This window comes from Chanodichthys erythropterus, chromosome 22 (genome assembly GCF_024489055.1).
Source record: "Chanodichthys erythropterus isolate Z2021 chromosome 22, ASM2448905v1, whole genome shotgun sequence".
Taxonomy (NCBI): Eukaryota; Metazoa; Chordata; class Actinopteri; order Cypriniformes; family Xenocyprididae; genus Chanodichthys; species Chanodichthys erythropterus.
The window spans coordinates 10,083,864-10,109,772 of record NC_090242.1 but is presented as its reverse complement, the minus strand read 5'-3'; the positions used below and the strand labels follow the sequence as shown (position 1 = coordinate 10,109,772).

At 38.6% G+C, this 25,909-nt stretch overlaps 1 protein-coding gene across 1 annotated transcript in view; it reads left to right on the top strand.

The window, feature by feature from the left end:
- LOC137012425 (solute carrier family 22 member 4-like) overlaps positions 1 to 25,074 on the top strand; it is a 34,569-nt gene extending 9,495 nt beyond the window's left edge. Inside the window, exons 2-10 of the mRNA XM_067375624.1 lie at positions 9,713 to 9,816; positions 10,431 to 10,585; positions 10,837 to 11,008; positions 11,718 to 11,844; positions 13,883 to 13,980; positions 15,258 to 15,472; positions 18,401 to 18,583; positions 23,204 to 23,339; positions 24,193 to 25,074. Coding sequence (XP_067231725.1) covers positions 9,713 to 9,816; positions 10,431 to 10,585; positions 10,837 to 11,008; positions 11,718 to 11,844; positions 13,883 to 13,980; positions 15,258 to 15,472; positions 18,401 to 18,583; positions 23,204 to 23,339; positions 24,193 to 24,271 — 1,269 coding nt within the window. The 3' untranslated portion in view covers positions 24,272 to 25,074. The remainder of the gene's footprint in view (positions 1 to 9,712; positions 9,817 to 10,430; positions 10,586 to 10,836; positions 11,009 to 11,717; positions 11,845 to 13,882; positions 13,981 to 15,257; positions 15,473 to 18,400; positions 18,584 to 23,203; positions 23,340 to 24,192) is intronic.
- Positions 25,075 to 25,909: the final 835 nt, after the last annotated feature.

Here is a 25,909-nt window from a genome sequence, read left to right as displayed (position 1 = left end):
TGAAGGTGATCTCGGACGATGGGCGAAGTGGTGTTCGGGTAATGAGACAGCACTGCTGTGATGAGGCTTAGGCTGTGTCAGCATAGAAACTACGGACTGAAGTTTGTCTACTTTTAGATGGAGGTCATTGAGCTGCTCTGCAAGCATATTGGCAGACTCAGTTGTGAGGCTGTGTACCACGCAGCAGAGGAAAAGGCTCAGTGGCTGTGGAACGTGCCCTCTCACACCTACCAGCTACTTTAATTGCATCAATTGTAGCAACACCAAACTCGTACAGCTTAGTTTGCAATGCAGGTTCCAGTCCAGCTATATAATGTTGCAAAATTTCACCTTTAATGGCAGATTGTCCATAATCCGGAAAAGCTTGGTGAACAAGGTGGGTCATTTCAGCAGCATACACTTCTAATGGCTCATTACTCAGACGCGGTCTGGCATTCAAGTATGTTTGAAAAGTTCTTAGTAACTGTTTTTGGTCAAAAACTGCAGCCATTTTGCTACATGTACGGTCCTAATCAGATTTTTCTGTCATCTGACAAACTATCCCAATAACTGAATGCAGCACCTGCCAATCAAAAAACAAAAAAAACAGATAGAATACAATGAACGTTAAACAAGCAACCTCACATGATCAGGCAGAAGTTTTGAAAAATATGATTATTTCATTTTTTTATAGATAGGTGGCGCCCTCGGGCAGTACACTCCGTTTTAGAGTGATAACTCAGCACTCGTTAAGAGTTGAACAAAATGGTTGGATGCATTAGTTTCTAAGCTTTAAAATGATACCCATTTTGTGTTATTCCTGTCAGTGGTTGCTTAGTAATTTGATTATAATTTTTTTCGCAGGGGTTGGTGTCCCGCCGGCAGGACACTTTGGGCTTAAGGGGATAAATGTTATTTTTCTTAATTGCATTTACACTCAGTTAAGACACGTGCGATTGTATTTCCATAAAATGTCCCACAATGAATAGCAAAATTCAATGCAGAATTGAAAATGTATTCTGAGCAGATCATGTTCCTGCACCACCCTGTCAATGCTGCGTCAAGGTGTTGGAAATATTGCAGAGCTATAAAGATTCAACAAAAACATCATAGGTTAACTGATATTTCTTACAACTCAAAAATCAAAGCAGGTCAACTTGACCTGAAACCGTACATAAAGGTTAATGATCAAAGAGAAATAAGCAGGAGATTAAGAGTAACATCAACATAAAGCACTTAAACATTAACGACAACCGACAGAGAACTGACCATATAACCAGGGTTATAAATACATAAGCGAACTCAATTAAACACGGGTGGTGAAAATCTGTAACTGAGGGAACAAAAAAGCACACATTAGGAAACTAGTTCAACAAATAATGACAGGACAAACAGGAACAGAGTATACATGTTACAATTATATTGTATGACATCTGAATTATGTTTTCCTGTCATTTTATCAGTTCAGTGTTGTTAAACTGTTTTCTATTTTTTCTCATGTTGCTGTTGTAGTACATGGACAGTACCAGTCAAAATTTAAACCAACCTTCATTTTTGACTTGGACATTATGTCATGGGCACATAGTGGTAGTTATGTTTATGAAAATCAACAGCAAGATGAGAAAAAAGTAACGGTTCTTCCATGCTCATCTGCAACACAAAGTGTTAGATTTTATTCATAAACTTGTGACACCCCAGTACTGGGATGAGGAGTAGGTCTCGGCTTGGAGGAATCATTAATACTTCCACCTGCTCACCCTCCAAATGTGGAACCGTACAGATCGGTTCAATGAACCGTTTAAAAAATCTGATTCATTGGTTCCTGACATCATCATGCTATGATGTCACTATGCATTTCTTTTCTAACAAATCAATGTCATGTTGTATCAATGAAACATTTAAATAAAGTAATTTGTGTGAATGCATATTGCTGATTATTGTCTTTCATTCACTTATTGGAGTTTGTGATCACAGTTTCATTGGATTGCGGATCCTTTATAGCGGACCAATCATTTACATGGTTCATTAGTTAACGTCAGTAAACTACATTAACATACTAATAATGAACTTTATTTCTACAGCATATATTAATCTTTATTAATGTTAATTTCAACATTTAATAATACATTATTAAAATCAAGAGTTGTATAATGCACTGTGAACTAGCATGAACAAACTATGAACAGCTGTATTTTTATTAACTAAGGTTAACAAATACAGTAACAAATATATTGTTAATTGTTAGTTCATGTTAGCGAAGTACTAAGTAATGTTAACAAAAGATCCCGACAGGTGAAAAAGAATATTGGAGTTGGATTCATAAAGACTTGTTTCTGGAAGATTCAGCGATAGATACATTTTTAATAGTAATTTGTTGCAACTTAGTGGCATAACAATGCAATCAATACAGTCGCTATTTAAAGAACCAGTTCCTGTCAAAAGGTGATTTATTCTATTTTAATCGGTAACGTAGACTTTAGCGTTTATCTGAATGATAAACATTTGTATACGTCTGTGATGATTGGAATATTTGTAACACAATAATAATGATACTGGGTGTTTGAAAAGATTGTATGTTAAGCTGTTTAAATCTAAACATGACAACTAGAGTTCTGCAACCCAACCTGAGCCTGACGGACCCAGAAGAACTGGCAGGTTTTAGGTCGGGTTAAGTTTCATGAATAGCTTCAGGTTCGGGTCTGTAACTGAGAAAAACTATATAGGCTGTTATATAAGCCTTGTGTACCATCTTCTGTGTTGTGCTCGAAAGAGCGCACGAAAGTGGGAGCACATTTATAATTCACATTTAGATATTAACTGTTTTGTGCATGTGCTCCCGCTCGCACGCACTCTTTCAATCACAACACGGCACATATTCAATAATATTCTTGACATTTATTCAACAGTGCTTCTGATCTGCCTGCATTGACACTATTATTTAAGAGCTGCTGTGCAGCCAAATTATGTACCAGTTATCAATGTAAAGCTGCTTTGACACAATCTGCATTGTAAAAAGCGCTATGTAAATGGTGACTTGACTTGACTTGACACTCAAACCTATGAGTGTGATAAGGCAAACAAGGGTCCCACTTTACATTAAGTGTCCTTAACTACTATGTACTTACATTTAAATTAATAATTTGATACAATGCACTTATTGTGTACATACATGTTTTTACATTGTACTTATATATTAAAAACACCTGCATGTAATTACATCTGTAATTAATTTCTGTAATTACATTTATAATTACACAGTTGACCAATCTCTTACACCTTACCCTACCCTTAAACCTATCCATACCACCAAAGCTTTCCATAACCTTACCCGTATCCCACCCCAGTAGCAGCAAAAGTGTTTTGTAATTCAATATGAACCATGTACATTGTACTTATATTTTGATGTAAGTACATAGTAGTTAAGGCTACTTAATATAAAGTGGGACCCAAACAAGTACTGAGGGAAAACCTATTACAGTGCCAAATGATGCAGGGAAAGCAGCAAAATGAATTCTACTGAATAACAGGAGATAGCATAAAATTATACACAGGCCTCTAAAATTACTACACAATGTGTGTGTGAAGTAAATGACTACTGAGAGCAGCCACAAATCAAATAACTGTGCTTCTGCCTCAGGAATCAGAGCTTTATTAAATGTTTTAATGTTTTTAAACATATCTTTTTATCTATGCATTTGCAGATTGAGCACTGTGCTATGTCTGAACTGTTTGCATTTTATTTTATATATATTATCTTTTTATTCTTTTAATCACTTTTCCTGTTTTTATTTCATTTTTAATGTATTTTATATATTTTATGTATCATCTTGTTATTTCTGATTTTTAATGCATTTTAAATATTGCTGTCTGGTTGAAAGAGCTGGGAGAATTAGGAAGAAAGCATTTGTGATTAGGTTAAAATTTGGTAAATTTGGATAAGGGGACAAACCATGGGGAAATTTGAGCTGTGGTGCATGGTTAAGATATCTCTGGATTACAGTCAGGACACTTTCCAAAGGGGAAATTTGAACTGCATTGCATAGATAAGATATCTCCAGAAGGGGGAATAGGGCTGTGTGACGCAGTTTAAGGAGTCTTGGCAAAAGGGGAGATTGAAACTTTGTTTATCAGTTTGAAGTGCCTTAACAGGTAGCAGTCCTATCGTGTGAGGTTTAGATCCACTCTGACGGACAACAACAAAAACAACAACAAAAAACTCCCTAAAACTTCCTAGCTCTTCTATCCAGATAACAAAATTCTGTTTTTACTGTTATTTCTATTCCTTATGTTTTATTTTTATTATTCTTCTTTATGTAAAGCACTAAACATTTTATGACATAATAAACGAATAAGTGTAAACTTTATGAATGAAATGAGCCATGCATGTTCATAAATCAAATAGCAGCTATCTTGGCTTGTGATAACAAGAATAGGACATCTCTATACCGACGGATTTCAGATTCGGGTTAAACTATAACAGTACCGTTCGGGTTTGGGTCGGGTCAAACGATCTCGGGTACAGGCCGGGTTCAGGCCTCAGTTTAAAGACCTCTAATGACAACTCTCTTTAGAACAATGGCAGTGCGAATGCAGATTTTAATGTTCTTTTCAAAAAAAATAATTTTTTTTTTTTGTTTTTGTTCTGGTTCTTTTCAAAAAACACAACTGGTTCTGGATAAGAAACAGTTCTCCGTTCCCAATCCTTTTCATCAGACTCCTTGGTAATCCTCGGCAAACCTCAACAGCTAGTTGAATCGGCTCATTCGGTTCTTTTTGATTCATTGGATAATCTTTGGCAAACTTCTACAGTTTGTTGAACCGGCTCAATTGGTTCTTTTTGAGTCGGACGTGCTACTTCGGCTTATGCGTTTTGCGTCATCAACTGGGAACTAAAGTTTGATTCAGTTCGATTAGTGAACCGGCTCAACTGGTTACAGCCTGAGAACCGGTTTCAACTGGCTGAAAAGAACGATTCATTCAAGAACTGAACATAACAACCTGCAACCTCTTCTGTAAAGTCATGCCTTTTTCCTATCTTATCTTCATTTTTGAAGGTGGCATAGTTTTGTTTCAGGCATGTGAAAAGAAGCAACCATGGATGCCCCTCAGTTCCCTCAGAACCTCAGTTCAAGATTTACTTCCTTCTCATGTTTTTTTTTGTCTTGAATAAAGATTTTTGTTAACCATATTCCGCCATTTCTTGTGGTCTTGTTTTGAGGCAGCTTAAAACCTCTCTTTGTCTTGGTGGTGTGTCATAAAGTGTATTTCCTATCCCCATACTGTGTGTGGTAGGCATAGTATACTCACTCATTAAGCAAAATAAAAATGTTTATGTGTGTTACTGTTCAACAATTAAGAGAAATAGTATTGTTTACTGTTTCTACAGTTATTGCTAAATCCTAAAACTGTTTTTTTTTTTTTAAATATGCAGTTTTGTGTAAACTACATTACTGTCACTGTAACTTAAAAAGACAGAATTGAAATTTCTAGTTCTTCTACAGTAGGTTACTGTAATTGTTGTAGGTTACCGTAATTGTAACTTCACTCTAAAAAATGCTGGGTTAAATATGGACAAACCCAAGGATTGGGTTGTTTTCACCCAGCCATTTTTTTCAACCATTTTTGGATTTATTTTTTTAGCCAGCAATATAGTAATATAGTAAAAGGCATGTTTTTGCTCACCCCCAAATAGGGGCAAATTTGTGGGGTATTTTAAGCTGAAACTTGACCAGACCAGAGACTTACATTACATCTTGTGAAAGAGGGCATAATAGGTGCCCTTTAACTCAACCTGCTGGGTTTGTCCATATTTAACCCAACTTGGGTTGTTTTTAACCCAGCATTTTTTAGAGTGTGTCAGTAGCTGCCAGTTAATAACTGTGTTTTATTTTACAGTAAGTTACTTGTCAATTGCTTCCATTTACCATTCACTTGCATTGCATCAGTCTTTAGCTGACATTATGGGGGAAGCTCCTTTCCTCCAAGAATGCTGAAACCTGATTGAATCACGTATGTGCAAATACACAAAATGGGCGGGGCTACCCATCTATATAAGTGGACTGAGAATGCCATTTTCTCAGAATCTTTTTTCTTCAGAGTGAAGATTTTCTCCTCTCTGGACTCTGAAGGTGATGACAAAAGAAGCCTCTTACTCGCCGTTGAAGTGCCATAAGACTTTAGCACTTTTCCACTGTGGTTATCCAGTGAGCTTAAAAGAGCAAATTCTGACCAAATTTCCTGTTTCATTCAGAATGTCGCGCCATGAGTGTGGATCACATCAGATGAGCACAGCGAGTCCGTTGCCTGCCTTGGGAAAGCCCATGCTGAAGCCAAGAAAAGCTGCTCTCACTGCGAGAGCCTGAATCTCACTTCTCTCTGTGTGCAGATCGCTTTCTTTTCAGAGAGTGGCCCTGCCCCTCACGCAATTCCATTCTCTTTCTCTTAGGAACCTTGGAGGAAGAAACAGTGGATCCAAAAGGTTGAGTTAACATGTGCAAGTGAGCTTGTGCCGGCTCAGATCCCGTGTGCTTCAGCCTCCCCTCAGAGAGAAGATTTCCCAGTACTCTTTTCAAACGCGGACCAGCGCCGCTCATCTGGTTTGAGCTGCCTAGTCTCGTTTGGAGGATCCGAGGAGGATTTCTCTGATAACAACATGTTGCTGGCAGCTTGCGATATGGAGGAGTGGCCGGACACCGTGGAGGAATCTGCCCCCTTGCTGCCCAAGGATCCAGGCAATGCCAGGACTGGGCTGGATGGCGAGCTTGTCCGTGTCCTCACAATGGGCGTGGTCCAGACTTTAGTACGAGGGAGCGATTCGCATGTCCTCCCTTCTGAATTAGAGAGTCTACTGGCAAAGGGGACCATAGAAACATTCCTGTCAGCTCACAGCAAGTTGGGCTTTTACAGCCGCTACTTCCTCTTTCCAAAAAAGGATGGGGGCCTCAGGCATTTGAATTGTGCCTTGATAAAGCAGCTGTTCAAGATGTTAACATTGACAATGAATCCTCTTACAGGTTTGTCCAGGGGATTGGTTTTTGTCAGTGGATCTGAAAGACACTTACTTTCATATTCAGATAGCACCTCATCACAGACCGTTTTTGAGATTCACTTTCGTAGGAGTGGCTTCCCAGTATACTGTCCTTCCATTTGGACTGTCCCTGGCACTGTGCACGTTTACGAAATGCATGGATGAGGCCTACTTCCCTTCTGAGACAGAAGGGAGTGTGCATTCTGAATTACCTTGATGACTGACTCATTCTGGACCAGCTGCAGCACAAGTTGAATGCTCACAAGTCCCTGCTCCTTAGCCATTTGGAATGCCTGGGACTTAGCCAAAAGCTCACTGTCTCCCAGCCAGCAAATTTCCTTTCTAGGAGGAAACCCAAATGTAGGGCTGGCTCACTCTGCAACGTTCTCTGACAATTTCACTCCCCCTCAGGACATCTCAGAGAATGTTGGGCCTGATGGTGGCCACCTACTCTGTGGTTCCGTTGGGCTTGCTCCATATGTGGCCCTCCAATATTGGCTCAAAGCCCACTTTCCATTCCTAGCTTGGCTTCTTGGACTCCTCCATATGAAGGTAACCCAGAGCTTTGTCAAGGTCCTGGCCCTTTGGAAGGACCCTCATCTGTTTTGTGCAGGTGCAGATTTGGTTATAGTCTTCAGGAGGAAGGTTGTCAGGACAGATGCTTCCAACACACGCTACGTCTCCAGGAGAGTGGAGGCTCCAGCCCCAGAAGGTTCCAATGATTTGGAGTGTCTTAGGGAGGGCAGAGGTCGATCTCTTTGCCTCAGAAGAAAACTCTCACTGGCCAGTTTTCTCAAACAACAGGGATGCTCTAGCTCACGAATGGCCTAGCTTGCCCCTGTTTGCCTTTCCCACAATCACTCTTCTCCCGGGTCAGGGAGGACAGATGCTCAGTCTTTCTGGTGAAACCAGTCGTGGTTTCCTGAGATAATACCGCTGCTCTCAGCAGCCCCGTGGAAGGACCTCCTTTCTCAGGCGAAGGAAATTATTTAGCACCACCAACCCAAGTTGTGGAGCTTACACATATGGCCCCTCAACGGGAGCCTGCATGCTTTCCTGCAAATGTCTTAAGCACTATCTCACAGACTAGAGCCCCGTTTACTAGATGTTTCTATGCCCATAAGTGGTCAGTCTTCTCTGACTGGTGTGCAGTCTGGAATGAAGGCCCCTTGTGATATTTCACTGATTTTATCATTCCTGCAAGAGCTGCAGGACAAGGGTTGGACCCCTTTCATGCTCAAAGTCTACATGGCGGCCATCACAGTGAATCACACTCTCATGGCTGGCCAGTCGGTTGGAAGGAACAAATTAATGACACAGTTATTGAAAGGGGCCTGAAGGCTGAATCCACCTCACCTCTGTTCTAACCTGATTTGGTACGTGTCCACAGTCTTGAGGGCTCTCTGAGTTGGATGAACTGTGGCCCATTTTGCTTAATTCCTCCTTCTGCTGGCTTTAGCGTCAGTAACCACATGTTGCCTGGAGTTTGGGCCAAATGACTGCAAAGTCATCCTCAAACCGAGACATGGCTGCGTGCCTAAGGTGCTCTTTACTCCGTTTAGAGCACAGGTTATTAACCTTTCCACTCTTTCAGCAAGATTTGCACTTACGCTGCCTGGTTCAGGCTCTCAAAGTATATGTCGAGCGCTCTAGCCAGTTGTGCAATCAGAGCAGCTTTTTGTAAGCTTCGAAGGATGCACTAAATGGCACCCAGCCATGAAGCATGAAGGTTATCACACTGAATAGTGGATGCAATTGCTTTAGCTTATGCTTCTGTGGGTATTTAGTGCCCAATTGGAGTGACAGCCCACTCCACCAGGGACATGGCCTCCTCCCAGGCCTATTCCAGTGGAGTATCCATTGGCGACATCTGAGCCTCATTTTTTCAGGCTGATATTCTCACCCTAGTATTAACCTTGCTGCCTTCAAGGCTCTTAACCTTGAGTGCCCTTGGCCAGGGCTTGTAGGACAGTCTTTCGTTCTACGCTTGTAGCTCTGCGCTGTTGGATTGCATCCTCATAGCATCAGCCAAAGGCTGTATCGATAAGGGAACGTCTCAATTACCTGCCCGTTTTGGCAGGCTGAAGCACCATAGGTTTGTGCAGTTGCACAGACGTGATTTAATCAGGCTTCAGCATTCTTGGAGGAAAGAAGTTTTCCCCATAGTGTCAGCTACAATGCTTGTTCCCATTATCTCAAGGAACCGATGTTACGTCAGTAACCAAGACGTTAATAACTGTGTTTTTATTTTTATTTTTTACAGTAAGTTACTTGTCAATAGCTGCCAGTAAATAGCTGTTTTTATTTTACAGTAAGTTACTTGTCAATATCTTCCAGTTAATAACTGTTTTCATTTTACAGTATGTTACTTGTCAAACAAAGGATATATCATTGACTTGGATTTTTAGTTAAACTATGGGTTTCACAGACAACGAGCATTTGTGTAAATGGAATTTTAGCTAGAAATTCATAAAGTTACTGTTATAACCCTTGTGATAGCTTCTCCATGTGACAACTAGCCCCTGTCTCCATTTTTTTCTGTATTCAATAAGAAATGTAAGTTTCAAAATAATGTAAATCTCTCCATTCAGTGGCTTTCATGGACCGAATGTAGATTTTAAAAGCTTAACTTTGAACTGTTTTTTAATTTTCTTTCTACAAATGAATATAATCACTTAAAAACCTGTATTGTTTGTTCAACGGCAGTGGGATTTGGTGTGTTCAGATGATTGGAGAGTTCCATTGTCCACATCACTCTTCTTCTCTGGTGTTTTGACTGGTTCTATGATCTCTGGACCGATATCTGACAGGTTAGAAAGCATCAAACCTTTTTTTCCCAACAAGCCACATGTGAATATCATTATTTAATGACAAGCACAAAGATCCCATTTGGCAAAGAATAAGGCCATTCGTCATCCTGATTGTGATTTCAGGATTGCAGTATGATTGCAAGTGTGATATTGTTTATTAAGCTGCAGTATCAAGAGGAAGTCATTAGTGTGATGCACCATTTAGTATGTTTTTTTTTCTCTGTCAATGAAAAAAGTTCCAAAAAGGAAAATCTTCAAGTTTCGCATGTCATAACACAGAAGGTTGGGCTGGGATCAGTGTATTGGGTTAATTCAGGATAACTGGGACATTTTTTTCCCAGTCTCAATGGCAAAAATTGTTACATAGGACAAGTGGCTGCATGGTCTACTAGTTTGCATTTACACTTCAAGACTTAATACACAAATCTATTTTGACATATCAGATTTTTTTTGTCCCCTGTTGCTATAGTTATCATTATGCATACTTTCCACAATTGATTCAAATTGTGAATGGACTAGATACAGAACTTCACTTCACTGCACTTTTATGAAAATGGGTGAAAACTGTAATGTTGCCTTGTTGGAAATAAACTTGTTTTTTTCTTGGTTTTCAGGTTTGGCAGGAAAATAGTGCTGTTTGTTACCATGATGATTCAGACAGTATTCACCTTAATTCAAGTCTTCTCCCCATCTTGGTTGATTTTTTGCATATTGTTTTTCATTGCTGGAATGGGCCAAATTTCAAACTACTTGGTAGCATTTGCTTTAGGTAAAGGCTTTTGATGTGCTGTGATTTTGTGTGTGTTTGTGTGTATGCTTTATATTACATTATATTACATTGAAAATAATGACTGGCAGCACAATTGTTCTAATAACACATTTTTAGGTTGGGTTTAAAAATTGCATAGCAAACGCATGTTTTTGTCTTGGAATATACTTTGAAAATATTCTCAAAAATTCAGACTGTAGAATCTACTATTTTATTATTATTTTTTTTTTTACGAAATGTCCTTCCCCCAGGAATGGAAATATTGAGCCCATCCATTCGTGACCTCTACTCCACTCTTGGCGTATGTCTTTTCTTTTCAATTGGGTATATGATGCTTCCACTGGCTGCCTACTTCCTGCGAGACTGGAGAACGCTGCTGATGGCCCTCACCGTCCCTGGATTCTTCTGCATAGCCCTTTGGTGGTAAGTGTTTGCTATGCGACAGGTGCTGTTTAATAATGCACCAGACATCAGAAGAACAGTCATAGTTTGTATAGTCTTGACATTTACTTGGCAAAGTGGCATGTGCATGAGACAGCTTGACATTATTTTTCACCATATTTTAACCTTCCATCAAGAGTTTAGGACTCACAGCTCAGTTTTCAAGCACTCTGGCCTCAGACTCGCCCATGTGGATGTTGCAGATTTGAGACTCTACACTTTAAAAAAAAAAAAAGGTTCAGTGAAGTTCTATTGTCATAGTTGGGCTGCAGTAAACAAGGAGTATTAAAACAAAGAACTCTGGGCACTAGAAACATGAACAGAACAACCAAACACAATGCAACAAGAACTGATGAAAACAGAGCTTAAACAGACAGACTAAACCAATCAACGAAATGAATAGCAGGTAAACTTAATTAGGCTAACTGGCACACACAAAGACACTAGGTCAACATACGCAAACATGGAACTGAAACAGAACAGAACCAAACCAAAACCATATACCAGAAAACTATACCAGAATATACACATTACATCTATAGAGAACTCTAGGGTTCTTGACACACTTTTAAAGAACTTCTAAATAAGGAGAAATGCCTCAAACATGACCAAAACAAGAATAGGATCTTACATTCCAGTTTCTTTTTGCTGCAGTAAATAAGTATAATACAGGATCTTTTGTTGTTTGCAGGTTTATTCCAGAGTCTCCTCGATGGCTGCTGTCTCAAGGGAGGGTTGACGAGGCCGAGGCAATTCTGAGAAAGGCTGCCAAGATGAACGGGGTTAAAGCCCCTGATGTCATTTTCCCCCTGCTTCAGGTGAAACCCACACCGGCCTGTGCTTTTCGAATGACACAGTGCTTTACACAGTCATTTATATCCTCATATGACAAAAGCTCTTCAACCCCTTTTATTTTCTGTTGAACTCAGTTTAGATTGATTTACTACTAGAGGGGTCATATATTGAGGAGTTGAAAGAGTTCAGTGCATTTTGAAAGCATGGCAAAATTTAGGCTTGTTTAATCTATCTCACACCTAGTTACAAATTACTCTGCTGTATGACATAGCAGAAGCGTAGCTGCAAGAAGAGTTTAACCTACAGTATTTTTTTTTTACTGCATGTCACAAATTCACTACAAGCGTATTTACCAGCACAGTTTTGTGCAATATAAGCTTTAATGAAGCAACATATTTAGATAATGTAACAGAGATAACTTTTTTACCCGCCAACTGAAAAATATGTTGGACAGGCACTCTATCACCACTTCAGTCATGACCAGTTCTGTCAGATAATAATGATATGGACTTGGTATGGTTCTGATCTTGTCAAACTCCTCGCCCATTTGAGTGGAGACAGCAGCAGATCAAACCCCCAGAAGTAACCTAACCTTAACCACTGGCTTAGATAGATCAATAGCAGACTAACTTTAAGATGCAATGTCATATAGCTGTGACGCTGAAGATAAAGTCGAAGCAAGCCGAGGCATATAAGCATAGGAAGTCATAGGCAACAAGCATCGAACTGGACAATTTCTACTTAGTATGGCAACATTTAAATGCATGGAAATTACTAATATGCCAGTGCATTGTCTTCAGTATTATACTTCAGCAATCCCGTATTTATGGTAACCCTCATATCAATTGCATCTACCATAATATAAGTTATTCCACAACTCTTAGAAACAGGCATATCAATGAACAGGCTTTTCAAAGACAAAAGTTCATAATCCAGAGCTCAAGTAATTTAGTAATCTAGTTCAGGTGTATGATTAAGCCAGTGAGGAGAATTACTTGCCAATAAATGACAACAATCTCTTACGATACTTGCACAATATTAAAAGTGCTGTTTAGATGTAACTCCATTAAACATAAACATGCAGAAAATGGAAAACAACAACAAAAACAGTGTATTTTTGAACATGTTTCATTATAAGTTGCAACAAAACGGTAGTATTATTTTCAAATTCTGTTTTGACGTTTAAAAGTCTTCCTTGAGTATGAATGGGCAATAAAATGTTTAGAAAATAGAGCAACTGAAGGAGAAAAGAACTGTTTAATTTGCAGTGTGACTCATAAACTCATGTGCTGTTCAAGGTAACACTAAAAATAAGCTGACTGATGCTATAGCTAATAAAAATAACATTTTATTAAAATGGCCAAGCACTTTCAGTTTTGTTTGTTTGTTTTTGTCTTGTTTGTGTTTTTTTTTTTTTTTTTTGTCTAACCCTATCACAGCATCCCTATACTATATATATGGTCCATTCATTATTATCAGCAGCTTTATCGCATTGCTCAGGAGATAATTACCCTCCTCCATCCCCAGCTCCACCTGTCGTCTAGTCAGGGCTTGGCCTCTGATATTCCTCTTCAAATCAGCCAATTTTTTCTTAAATTATGTTGTACTTTAAATTATTGAACATCAATGATATCTGCAATACATTTATGTTGGTTGTGTTTTGTTACCCTAAGGGGGGTTATTGTTCTTGCCCAGAACAGAACCATACTGCCAATCCAAACTCCATGCTGACTGTCAATCATTTTTGACTATAGTGGTCCTGACAGAATTTTATTCAGATAAACTATCTCCCACCTGCATACAAGCAGCAAGCTGACACGCAAACTACCAAAACTGAAAGTTCAGCATCACATCCTGAAGCTCACAGTGACTAATTCAGAAGCTTAAAAATGGTACCTCATGACAAAAAGGTTGCCGGCCCCTGCTCTTGGATGTTCTTATGACTGTCCACATGAGGATGCTTTTTTGTTTTAGCTGTGTATATCAGATGATCTTTTGCTTACACTGTGTTTTGACAGTGCTGTATAACAAGACATGTTTGTTGTGACACGTGCGCTACAGTCAAGGGAAAACGCTGGAAGGTTGCAGACCTACAGTCTCTGTGACCTGGTGAAGTCCTGCAACATCTGCTGCATTACTGCCCTGCTGTGCCTGGTCTGGTGAGAGCACTTACATGTACTCAAGATACACATGGGCTGCATCCAAAATTGCATACTTCTCTACTATATAGTCGATGAAAAACAGTATGTTACAAAATAAGGCCGAATTCACAGTACTCATAAAAGTGCAGACAAAAAGTACCCGGCTGACCTACAACTTAAGGCGAGATGCTGAAGTGTGCATACGATGGAAACTTTACTATCCCATAAGGCCTATATAGAATATACTTTTAATGGCTGCAAAGTACTTATTCAAAATAAGTACCTGAAAGAGTGTGCGATTCTGGATGCAGACATTGTCTTGTTCAAGATGTGTATTAGTTCATACAGTATATAAGTACCCCATTACATCGTTGTCATAACATTTTCTTAGAAAAACTAAAATCTAAATGTTTATTCTACTGAAATCTTACTGATATGTCACTTGCATAATAATTTGAAATGCAATGTAGTCATAATACTGTAACAAGCATTAAAATACTCCTGACGTCAGAGACCACTAGTGAAAAATCTATGAGGCACCCAATGGAACCCTTTAAGGTTCTACATCAGTGTCCAAAAAGTGATGAATGGAGGGGAGATTTGTTTTTGATGACCCTACAAGTTTGATTAAACCATTAAAATATAAGGGAAATATTTTAGATTTTTGTAATATTTTAAATATGAGGGAAGAACTTTTTTTTGCATTTGTTCATAATTTCTGGCCAAAAATGATGTCAGCATTTGGCATGTTTCATTGCGTAATTTTCATGAATAAAACAATTGACTCCATGCACAACTATGCATTATGCTTACAAAAACGTTTACAATTATTTTTTTTTAAATATTTGACATCAATTTTCACTTTTGGCCACTACTAAGTATAGAACCTTTTCTTCTAAGAGTGAGCATAACAACATGAATGCAGAGTAAAAAAAAAAAATGATGTGAAAAGCTTAACTTTCTGTAAATGTCTCAGTATTTGTTGTGTCTCTTTTCTGTGTTCTCCAGCAGAGCATCTGTACAAAAAAAGAGACTACAAACAGACTCTTGGCCCTAATGTGTTTTGTATTTGAATATGAAAAGATAATCCAGTATTTGTTTTGTGGAAAGACTGAAATGTTTGTGCTGACTTTTGCATTATGTTGATTATATGTTGGTTATTAGTCATGCAGGAAACAAATAAAAGTGCAACATCTTATATAAAACCAGAAGAATATTTTCAAGTGAATATTAATCTCTGTATACTATACCATGTGATTGGACCTGCCACTCACTCACTGACTTTCTTCTGTAAGGTTTTCTGTTTCGATTGGATACAATGCCTTGTCTCTGAACACGTCCAGTCTGCATGGGAACATCTACCTGAACTGCTTCCTGTCAGCAGTAGTGGAAGTGCCTGCGCTCATCATGGCCTGGCTGATGCTTCGCCACTGGCCACGCCGCCTCTGCATGACCTCCACCCTGTCATTAGGGGGACTGCTGCTTCTCTTCATACACCTCATACCAGAACGTGAGAAATTTAACTGTGATGTAGCATGAAAGATATTCTTTAAAAGATGTGTTTCAGTTGAAATAGTGAATGAAAGGTTTAGTGTTCACTTTTGATTGTGTTTAATCCTTATGCGGTGTTCCATGGTTCCCTGAGAAGGGCAATGCATCCTTTAGAGGACACTTTGGGGAATGCCTACTTCATGACTGGTGTCTGAAAAATATGTGTTAATGTGACAATTTAATTGGACGATGACAGTCCATGACGTCACTACTGGTGTGACTGTGAGTATATAAGAGCACCTGTAATAGATGTCATCAACTTCTTTGTCTGAAGGAGACGGAGATGGGCAGGATCGATGCATGGCAGAGAGACGCAGTGTCTCATTCCCTTTCTCAGGGAATCATGGTTACAGGTGTAACCTGAGACGTTCCCTTTTGAATGAGAACTCGCACACTTTGGGGAACCAATGCCCACTCAGCCATGCTTTGAGAATAACTGCCTAATTGGCCTAATTGGCACAAAAAAGGACTCACCGGACTTATATACCGGAGTCAGATTCCTTCACTCAGGTCCACGAAACTGTCAAAGATACCATTCCCACCACCCAAGCTCTAAGTCCTAAGACAAACGGAGCTCAAGGTCTGGTAATGTCAGCTTGTACACCAAACATTATCTTTAAGGGAATGCTGGCACAGGAAAACAATAGTTTCCTTGCCTGTCACTCAGGACCTAAGGGAGGTGTCTACAAACCGAATTCCGGAAATGTTGGGACGTTTTTTAAATTTGAATGAAATGAAAACTAAACAACAAAGTTTTTTTTCACAATAGAACATAGTATAATATAACAAATGTTTAAACGTTTTTATGCACGCTTCAGAAGGCCTTTATTAACCCCCTGGAGTCGTATGGATTTCTTTTATGATGGATGGATGTGCTTTTTTGGACTTCAAAATCAGGAGCACCATTCACTACCATTATAATGCTTAGAAGAACCAGGATTTATTTTTTAATATAACTCTGATTGTGTTCATCATAGACATATACTCTTAGGATAGCTTGAGTAACTCATGGGATAATTTTGGGGTGAACTATCCCTTTAAGGACCCTAATTCAGGTCTTATGCACTGCACTGACAGAAATACCTGTTTAACAGTAGCCCAAAACATTGGGGGAAACAGAAACAGGGGGATGTTACTTCCCTCGAAAGCATGGCTGTTTACCAGCACACTTAGTCTCAATGACCTCCCTCAAATCCCTCCTTAGCCCCTTCTGGTCACCCCTTGTCTGCATCCTGCTCTTTGATGGAGGAGGGGTACGGTTGGCGATGCTATGTCTCTGGGCCCGTCTGCGGTCTTCAGACTCAAAGGTTTGAGGCGCAGGTCTGAGATGGTGCAGTATTAATCTCTTAAACACTGCAGACAGCACCCTCACCACTCTGAACCTCTCAGCCACCATCTCGACGGATGTGCTGGAAAAAAAACAGAGTGAGTTGGTACATCGAGGAGAAAACGATTTTCTTTCTCCCTGATAAGAGCCATGTTAATCCACAGATGTCTCTCCATGGCCACCATAGCTGCCATCGATCAGCCGATAGCGGCAGCTGTTTGCTTGGTGGCCTGGAGAGCAATTTCTGAGGTTTGGTGCCCTGGCTTTCATCCAGATCCTTAAGCAGGTCCACACTGGTAGGCTTGCAACACAGCCATTGTGTCTAAAAGGAAGACTCACAGGAGCTGCACATTTATGGCCAACCAGAAATCAGTTGTCTAAATGCCTACGAGCAATCTGAAGCCTCACACATTTCCAGGGGAGATCTATTCTCTCTGTAGTGTGGGCCATAACTTCTAGCAGCTCTACAAACTTGGGGTAGGCAGGCTAAGAGGGCTCCATAAGCATATCTTCACCCTCCACAGCCACAACTTGCTTTTCCTGGCTGGAAGCCAAAAGAGCGTTGTCTACTAGATTGGATGACTTGTTTAGAAAAGGCATATCCGCATCTAGCTGTCGGGTACAGATGCCTGTCCTAATTCCCTCGAGAAAATAGACAGACGTGAACGGTGCTTATTCGTGGAGAAGACCTCGCAATCGACACATTCTGCCTGCTCGAGGACAGAATTTTCGTGATCCTCTACGAGACAAATAACACACAAGTCATATGTATCTTCCAGTGTAAGATAGCTCTGACACGGTGGCACACACTTCCTGAACCACTTGTCAGAGGATGCATCCATTATCCGTAAATCTTGCTTCAAAACAAACAGTTTCCTGAAGTCAAAAAAGCTGATGATGTCTATTACAGGTGCCCATATATACTCAGGGTCGCACCAGTAGGACGGCCAATGACATTGTTGCCTTTAAACAAGTGCTTCAGACACTGGTCACACCAGAGGCGTTCCCCAAAGTGGAATTTTTGTAGGCTGGTTGTTTTTGCCCACGAACATTAGAAGTGTAACAAACTGGAAAAGTCACCAAAAATTATAAAAAAAATTTGGCAAGTAGTTGTACCCTGAGTGAGTAAAGTCAGTAAGTTTTAGTCCAATGCCATATAACATTATCTTGCATTTTCGAGAAAAAGAAAATCCTCTCTTGGTCAAAATGATCAAATCTGAGGGTTATACCTATTAATTGTCACCATTTCCTGGATTTTCTGGCAAACTTTTGCATGACAGCATGGTAATGAGGATAATCAGCATGGTTTCATTTACTTGAAAACCAAAATCACATATTAATTCTCATTTTCTGAAATGCAAATGTATCAAAAATAAAAAGAAAAATATCTGCCAATTATTTTTCTGACCCCATTTGCAGATATTTGTTCTTGTTTTAGGCATAAACTCACTTAATTTTGACACATTTTTCAGAAAATATATCTTCAGTCATTTTGCTTCTGCAGTAAATGTATCTTATTATATTATGTTTATATTATGTTATGTCTTTCTTAACCTGTAGATATGAGCTCTGTTACCACTGCTCTGGTGATGCTGGGAAAGTTCAGTCTGTCGGCAGCGTTTTCGATCCTGTACCCAGCGACTGCAGAGCTTTACCCCACCATTGTGAGGAGCACGTCTTTAGGAATCTGCTCCATGGCATCCAGAGTCGGCGGCCTTTCTTCACCATACTTCATCTACTTAGGTCACTGAACTCTAGCCTCTATAGTCTCTTCTATCTCATTCCTAAATCCTACATCTACTGTGATTGATCTAGTTTGTCATGTAAGGAAGGATTCTGTCACTCAGAAAGGCTATCCCAATGGATCACATTCACAGAAGCTGGTATTTTTGTTGCATTTTCCACTACAAATATCTAAAATTCTTAAAAGTATGCTAATGTTCGGACACTCTTACTTCTCTACACTTTTCTCTCTCGCCTTTATGTCATATCTTCTCATTCTTCACAAACTGCCACAGACTTCTACTAAAGTTTGCAGTTTTTTAAACAAATTTACTTGCGGCCCCGTCAGAACTGCCAGAAAACACAGGAAAGCTTCATCAGCTGCTCATGTTGCAGCTGAGTCCAGCACTCTGATAGCCCTTGCAAAAAATAAGTATACTTCAAGTTAATTTTATTAAGTATATTTCAGTAAAGTTCTAATTATATTTTTTAAGTATACTTTATGTAGTAAGTATACTAATATTATTGTACTAGTAGTATACTTGCAAATGAACTGTTTCAATACTACTTGGGACTAAACTGGCCCACTTTTTAGTGTATAAGAATATACTTTTAAGTATACTTTAAGTGTAATAGTAGTAAATTTTGGTTACACAACTAGTTTACAACTAAGTTTTTCCTTTGTACTGCATCTGTACTAAAAGTGAACGTTACAGGTATCTATTTACTAGTCAAATACTTGTAGTACATTTTTTAATTTATGAAAGTACACTTTGAAGTGTACTTTCAGTAAACTACTAGTTTAGTAGTTTTATACTGCAAGTATACTTGTAAGTTTTATTTAGGTGAACAAAACTGCATTCCTATAGTTAACTATTTATATATTATTTTATCTTTAAGGATGCTACTATGTTCCTATTTAGGTATTAATTTTTATACTTGAAACATACTGTATGTACACAAAACATGCAACATGACACGAGGACTGAACTTTATTGACAACTTCAGTCTTTTCTGGATTAAAAGACAACTGCTTACATCAGATGGCCTCCACTCAAACGAACATGGCCACAGGACTTCACATCAGCACCTGAATGTGAATGACGTATCCTACAAGGACAATGATAACACCAAGCAGCCACAACAAGCACTGCTCACGGACACAATCTCAGCTGAGCCTGTCCAAAAATGTTCTTTACAGAGAGACTGTGACGAACTACAACTGCTACAATTTGCGACACCCAAGGATAATCTCTAGGAAAAGTGGGGGAAGACAGGATAACATATTTCAGCTCCAATAACACCAGAGCCACAGCCCCTCTCACCAGACACATTATCCTTCTTCCCTGCATCCCCGCTTCTGAGCTTCTCAGAGAGAATGAAAGAACTGGTGTATGCCGGAACCAAACTATCCCACTCTATTGCTGCGAGCCCCTAGATATCAACCAAAAAGCGGCAAGCCCGCAACCACCAAAGCCTGTGGGCCAAGCTCGCCCTCCTCCTGTGAGAGATCTCCCAGCTCGCCCCCACACCCTCCTCCATCTGTTCTAGGTGAACCAAAAACAACTGATAACAGCTCTCACTGATATGTGTTGGGTCCCTGCTATGATAATAGTTACTGTCTCATATGTTTACAGAACAAGCGGGAACTCAGTGTGCCTGTAGCTTTCTCTATTTGTGTTCTATTACATGATAGGAAGTTTAAAGCCTTTTCTTGTCATACAGCAAACCCATTTAATCTGCTGCCTATTAAACGTCAATCTGAGATTGCTGTGGGGACAAAAACTGACACTGTTAAATTAGCACTTTTTAACTCGCAACAAACTTATAGTCAATGACATTATCAACAAAATGCTTCTAAATGAAATGTGGCTAGAAGACAGCTTTAGTGCAACAGTCCTGAATGAAACAACCCCTCCTAACTTACTGTTAAGAGTGTCTGCAGAGCTGTTAGGAGAGGTGGAGGTGTAGCTGCTCTATTTATGTCTAGCAATGCAAGCAAGTGTCTTGTGATGATTACTTGTCCTTTGAATATCTAAGTATAGCTATGGAACTAGGCACAGCTTATCAAATCTCATTTTCAATCATTATAAACAGCAACTTAAACAACATCCACACTCTTTTTGCTACTGTTGAGAGATTAACAAACCCCCAAGTCAAATTCCCAGTGAAATGCTCTCAGACAGCAAATGCTGTGAGTTTGCTTCCTTTTTTTCCAAGGAAGATCAATAATATCAGAACAGCTTATCTTTGTATTGTGCTGAGGTCAGACAGACTTTCAGAAATTAGTCACTCTGATTTCAACTGATGGTAAAATCTTGAAAGAAACTGTACAGAATTTTAAAACATCAACCTGAGCCCTTGACAGTCCTTTTTTTTTCCAAAACTGTGTTAGAAGCTGATCTCCTAGAAGTGGTAAACACCTCACTTCTTTTTTGGACTTTTCCAAAGTTCCTTAAAATTGCAATAGCTAAGGCACTCCTGATCCTCGGGATAACACCATATTGAGCAACTACAGATCTCAAATCTTCCTTTCTTTGGCAAGATAATCAAAAAAGTTGTTTTCAAAAAGCTGAACAAATTCTTAACCTTGAATGGATACTTTGACAACTTTCAATCTGGTTTCTGACCTCATCACAGCACAGAGACAGCGCTCATTAAGATAATAAACGATATTCGCTTAAATACTGATACAGGCAAATTATCAGTGCTGGTACTACTCGACCTCAGTGCTGCATTTGACACTGTCGATCAAAACATACTTCTTGACAGGCTGGAAAACTGGGTTGGGCTTTCTGGGATGGCCCTTAAATGGTTCAGGTCATACTTAGAAGGGAGAGGTTATTATGTGAGTATCGGTGACCATAAGTCTGAGTGGACATCGAAGGCTCAATTCTTGGACCGCTCTTGTTCAATCTATATATGCTGCCACTGAGCCAAATAATGAGAAAGAACCAAATTGCCTGTCACAGCTATGCAGATGACACCCAGATCTACTTATCCCTATCACCTAACGACTATAGCCCCATTGACTCCCTGTGCCAATGCATTGATGAAAATAACAGTTGGACGTGCCAAAATTTCCTTTAGTTAAACAAAGACAAAACTGAAGACATTGCGTTTGGAAACAAAGATGAAGTTCTCATGGTGAACACACTAAAAGATTTTAGAAAACTTATAAGATTTGCAAAGTATGAGAGAACACACATGAGGACAAAAATCCTAGATTTAACCATTTTGCTCCTAAAGTGTGCCATGATGTGACAAACACAGCACACCCAAAACAAACAGATTTTCAACCTAAATCATGCCATTTTGATGTCTCGAGAGATTTCCCGTGTCCACAGTTGGTGTGGACACAGGAAATCTCTCGAGACATCAGAATAAACAGGCAGGAAGACATTTCATTGACAGTGTTTGGAAGGATTTTGGTATGTTTTACAAGACACTTTGTCTAAATACATGTGCTGTTGCGCCATGACTTAGACTCTTCCATTCAGATAGGGACGCCCTGAATTTAGTAATAAATGTAATCATTTTTATTCTCTGCTTTTATTGTTATTTTTATTTCATATGCATGATATCTTTATTTCTTATGCATCTGTTATTACAGTTTTTTACAGAAACTCTTCACACAGTTCTCCTAACCAACTTTCATCTTGGCAAAGCAGTTAATTTCACATTCAAAATGCACTAAATCTACCAAAACACTTCATTCAGGTCTCAAATCAACTCATTCTTTCAGAACACTAGCAAAGGTTGACAGCCGACAAACACACTCTGTCACCCACAAAACAATGACCTGAAAAACACTAACAACATGTAGCATTATACAATGTTTTCTTGTGTAAAACAAGGACACATCTCTGTTTATAATTCACTGCAATATATGTTACTGGAATGAATCAGACATGATGCAGAATTCGTCAATATTTTATGTCTTTTATTTATTTTTATATTTTTTTTATAATTCCAAAATACAAGAATTTGTATACACACCATCCACTGATACAGATACAATTCAATTGTTTTTATAGCATTTGATTTTAAGATTTAAAATATATTTCATTAAAATATTACTGTAGGAATGTAGCAAATTGCTGTCTTATTGAGTTTTGTATTATGTTATTGTTTTGAACATAAGTTTAACAGTTTTGAAAACAGTATGTAAGCATGTGCAAATTGTTTTGGCAGTTCTTGTGTCTGAGTGAGAAAAGAATTCATGAAATTTGAGAGATGTAGTCATTGAATGCATTTTGTGCCAAAGCAATGATAACTGATCCTCAGTTTAGCCCACATAGACTTCTGTTGTGCTCACTGTGTGAAGAGTTTTGCAAAAGTGACCTAAGTATTGAGAAATGTGTCTTAGCGTCTGTAAAAAACTGTAATATTTAATGATTTTAATTCCTTTTCAGTGTAAAGCACTTTGAATTATTATTGTGTATGAAATGTGCTATATAAATAAACTTGCCCTGCCTTACCTTAAAACAAGAAACATTTACTCAAGAAGTAATATTTTCTGGAAAAATTAATTAAAATTAAGTGAGTTTATGCTTTAAACAATAAAATATATCAGTAATAATGCCTCAAGCATGCCTATCAAAACCATTTGTTCAAGTGTCCCTTGTTGTTTTGCTGCAGGAGGCTACTTCAGATCTTTGCCGTACATCTTAATCGGCAGTCTGAATATTCTCTCTGGGTTTCTTTACCTTCTGCTTCCGGAGAGTCTGGGATCACCTTTACCAGAGACTATCAGTCACATGCAGACAATGGTTTGGTAAGCCTAATAAGAGCAGCGCCCCCTGCTGTTTGCTGTGGCATTTGCAGTACTCTACATAAAGTTTGCTTGTATTACAGTATTTCTCAATTGTTTACACACAAATATTGGTACTTGAGACACAATGACCACAACATGTAACTCATGCACCAATCCCCTGAACCAATTCTGCTAAACTACAAGCACAATTCCTGCTTAACACTCACATTGCAGTTCTAAAACACACTTTTTTCAAAACACCACACCCAAATCTCTGCATTTGGCACAATTTTCGGGCAAAAAAATCTCTTGTTTTCACAAGGAACACACTGCCATTCAAATATGCACACTGACTCATCACATGGGCAAACACCTGACACATTTTTACAATTAGCAAACAGAGCTTTAGCATAAAAGAGCAACAGGTGAGCTCTTCTGTTTTGGAGCAATGGATGCCAACAATGGAAAAAGAGGCAGAGCAGCATAGTTTTTTTTTTTTTTTACTGTAACTTTAAATTCTTCTGTTGTTTTGTATGTGTTCTTGTGTGTTCTGACTATATATAAGTTTCATTAGGGGTTTTGCCCATTGTGTGTGTTTTTTGATTTGTGTGTAGAGTTCTGAGAGTATGAGGCATGCTTTCAGAAAATATGTGTAAACAATCAAGAAAAACTGTAAAACATATGCAGACTTTATGGTACCCACAAAAATGTAATGAAGTTGTATTGTCTTTTATTTATTTATTTATTTATTTTAAATTTAAATAAATAATATAATTATTGATGGGTGATACAGTTTTTGACATTTGTGTGATATTGCACAGGGATGCACTGACTTTTGTTGTAATGATACATTTTTTGTTTGTTTGTTTTTCAGGTGTAAAAAAAGACATTCTACTTGCAGTCCAACCAGCAGGGACTGTGAGGAGGAGGAGTATGAGTCTGAAAAATTTTAATGGATCATCTGGATTATTAAATTTTTTTACAGACGCTAGGACACATTTCTCAATACTTAAGTCACTTTTGCAAAACTCTACACACAGTGAGCACAACAGAAGTCTATCTGGGCTAAACTGAGGATCAATTATCATTGTTTTGGCACAAAATGCATTCAATGACTACATCTCTCAAATTTCATGAATTCTTTTCTCACTCAGACACAACAACTGCCAAAACTCTGTGTATGTACAGGCCAATTTGCACATGCTTACATACTGTTTTCAAAACTGTTAAACTTGAGTTCAAAACAATAACATAATACAAAACTGAATAAGACAGCAATTTGCTACATTTCTACAGTAATATTGTAATGAAATATATGCTGAATCTAAAAAATCAAATACTATCAAAACAATTAGATGAAACTGAACACCTACACAAGCATTAGTCTTTCAATTTCATTACCATCAATTCAAAAGGGGAAACTTAGGAATAATTTTGTTCTGCAATGTAAACATGGACCATGTAACATGTACTGCAGTGAATTATAAACAATAGAGAGTGTCATTCTTGTTTTATAAAGAAATCTTAAAAAAGAAAACATTGTATAATGCTACCTGATGTTAGTGTTTTTAGGTCAGTGTTTTATGACTGACAAAGTGTGTTTGCTGGGTGAAAACCTTTGTTAGTGTTCTGGAAGAATGAGTTGATTTGAGACTAAATGAAGTGTTTTGGTAGATATAGTGCATTTTGAATGTGAAATTAACTGCTGTGCCAAGATGAAAGTTGGTTTGGAGAACTGTGTGAAGAGTTTTAAAAAAGTGAGCTAAGTATTGATAAATGTGTCCTAGCGTCTGTAAAAACTGAAATGATTTTGAAGAATTAACCCCTTTACTCCAAGACCGTAGTGAAGGGTGGTGGTGGGTGGGTGGGTGTGTTGGAGGGTCCTTTTTGTAATGGTGTTTTTGATTCTCACTGTAATGAAGGCATTTAATAACTTTTGGAACTATTTGTTATAATTATTTCTGTCTGTCATGAACTGGGTTTGATTTTCTCTCTGTTTCCTCTTGTCCCTCTGTCTTCATTGCCCCTTAGACTCAGCTGTTTGTCATTAACCAGAGCTCGCGCTGAGTTGCCTTCATACCTGTTTCTCTTTCTTTGCTATTTCTCCCTGCTGTTTTCTCGCTTCTTTGTCAGGTGATTAACTACCGCATTGTGGCGTATATTTCTCAGCTCTGCTCGCTTCCAGATATCTTTAGCGTTTGGGTGTGGGGTGTTGATGTTGGTCCCATAGAGGGTGGGATGGTGTCCCCTTGGTAGCTAGTGCCCTACGCAGACCACATATTTTGTAAATATGGAACAGTGGTAGAGGAATCGTTGTAGTGAAATCATTGTAGTATGAAGCTTTTACTGAAATTAAAACATGAAATTGCTGCCACTGATCAACAACAAATCCAACATACATGGTCTTTGGTTATTATGGAAGCTTTTTATCCACCACAGAATAAAAAAAGCATAAAAGGCCATTTTTTACTTTTTTACAAAAATATTTATTTATTTTGCAATTGTGAGTCTACATCTCACAGTTCTGAATTGTGAGATATGAACTAGGAACTGAGAGAAAAAAAGTCAGAATTGTGAGATAAAAAGTCACA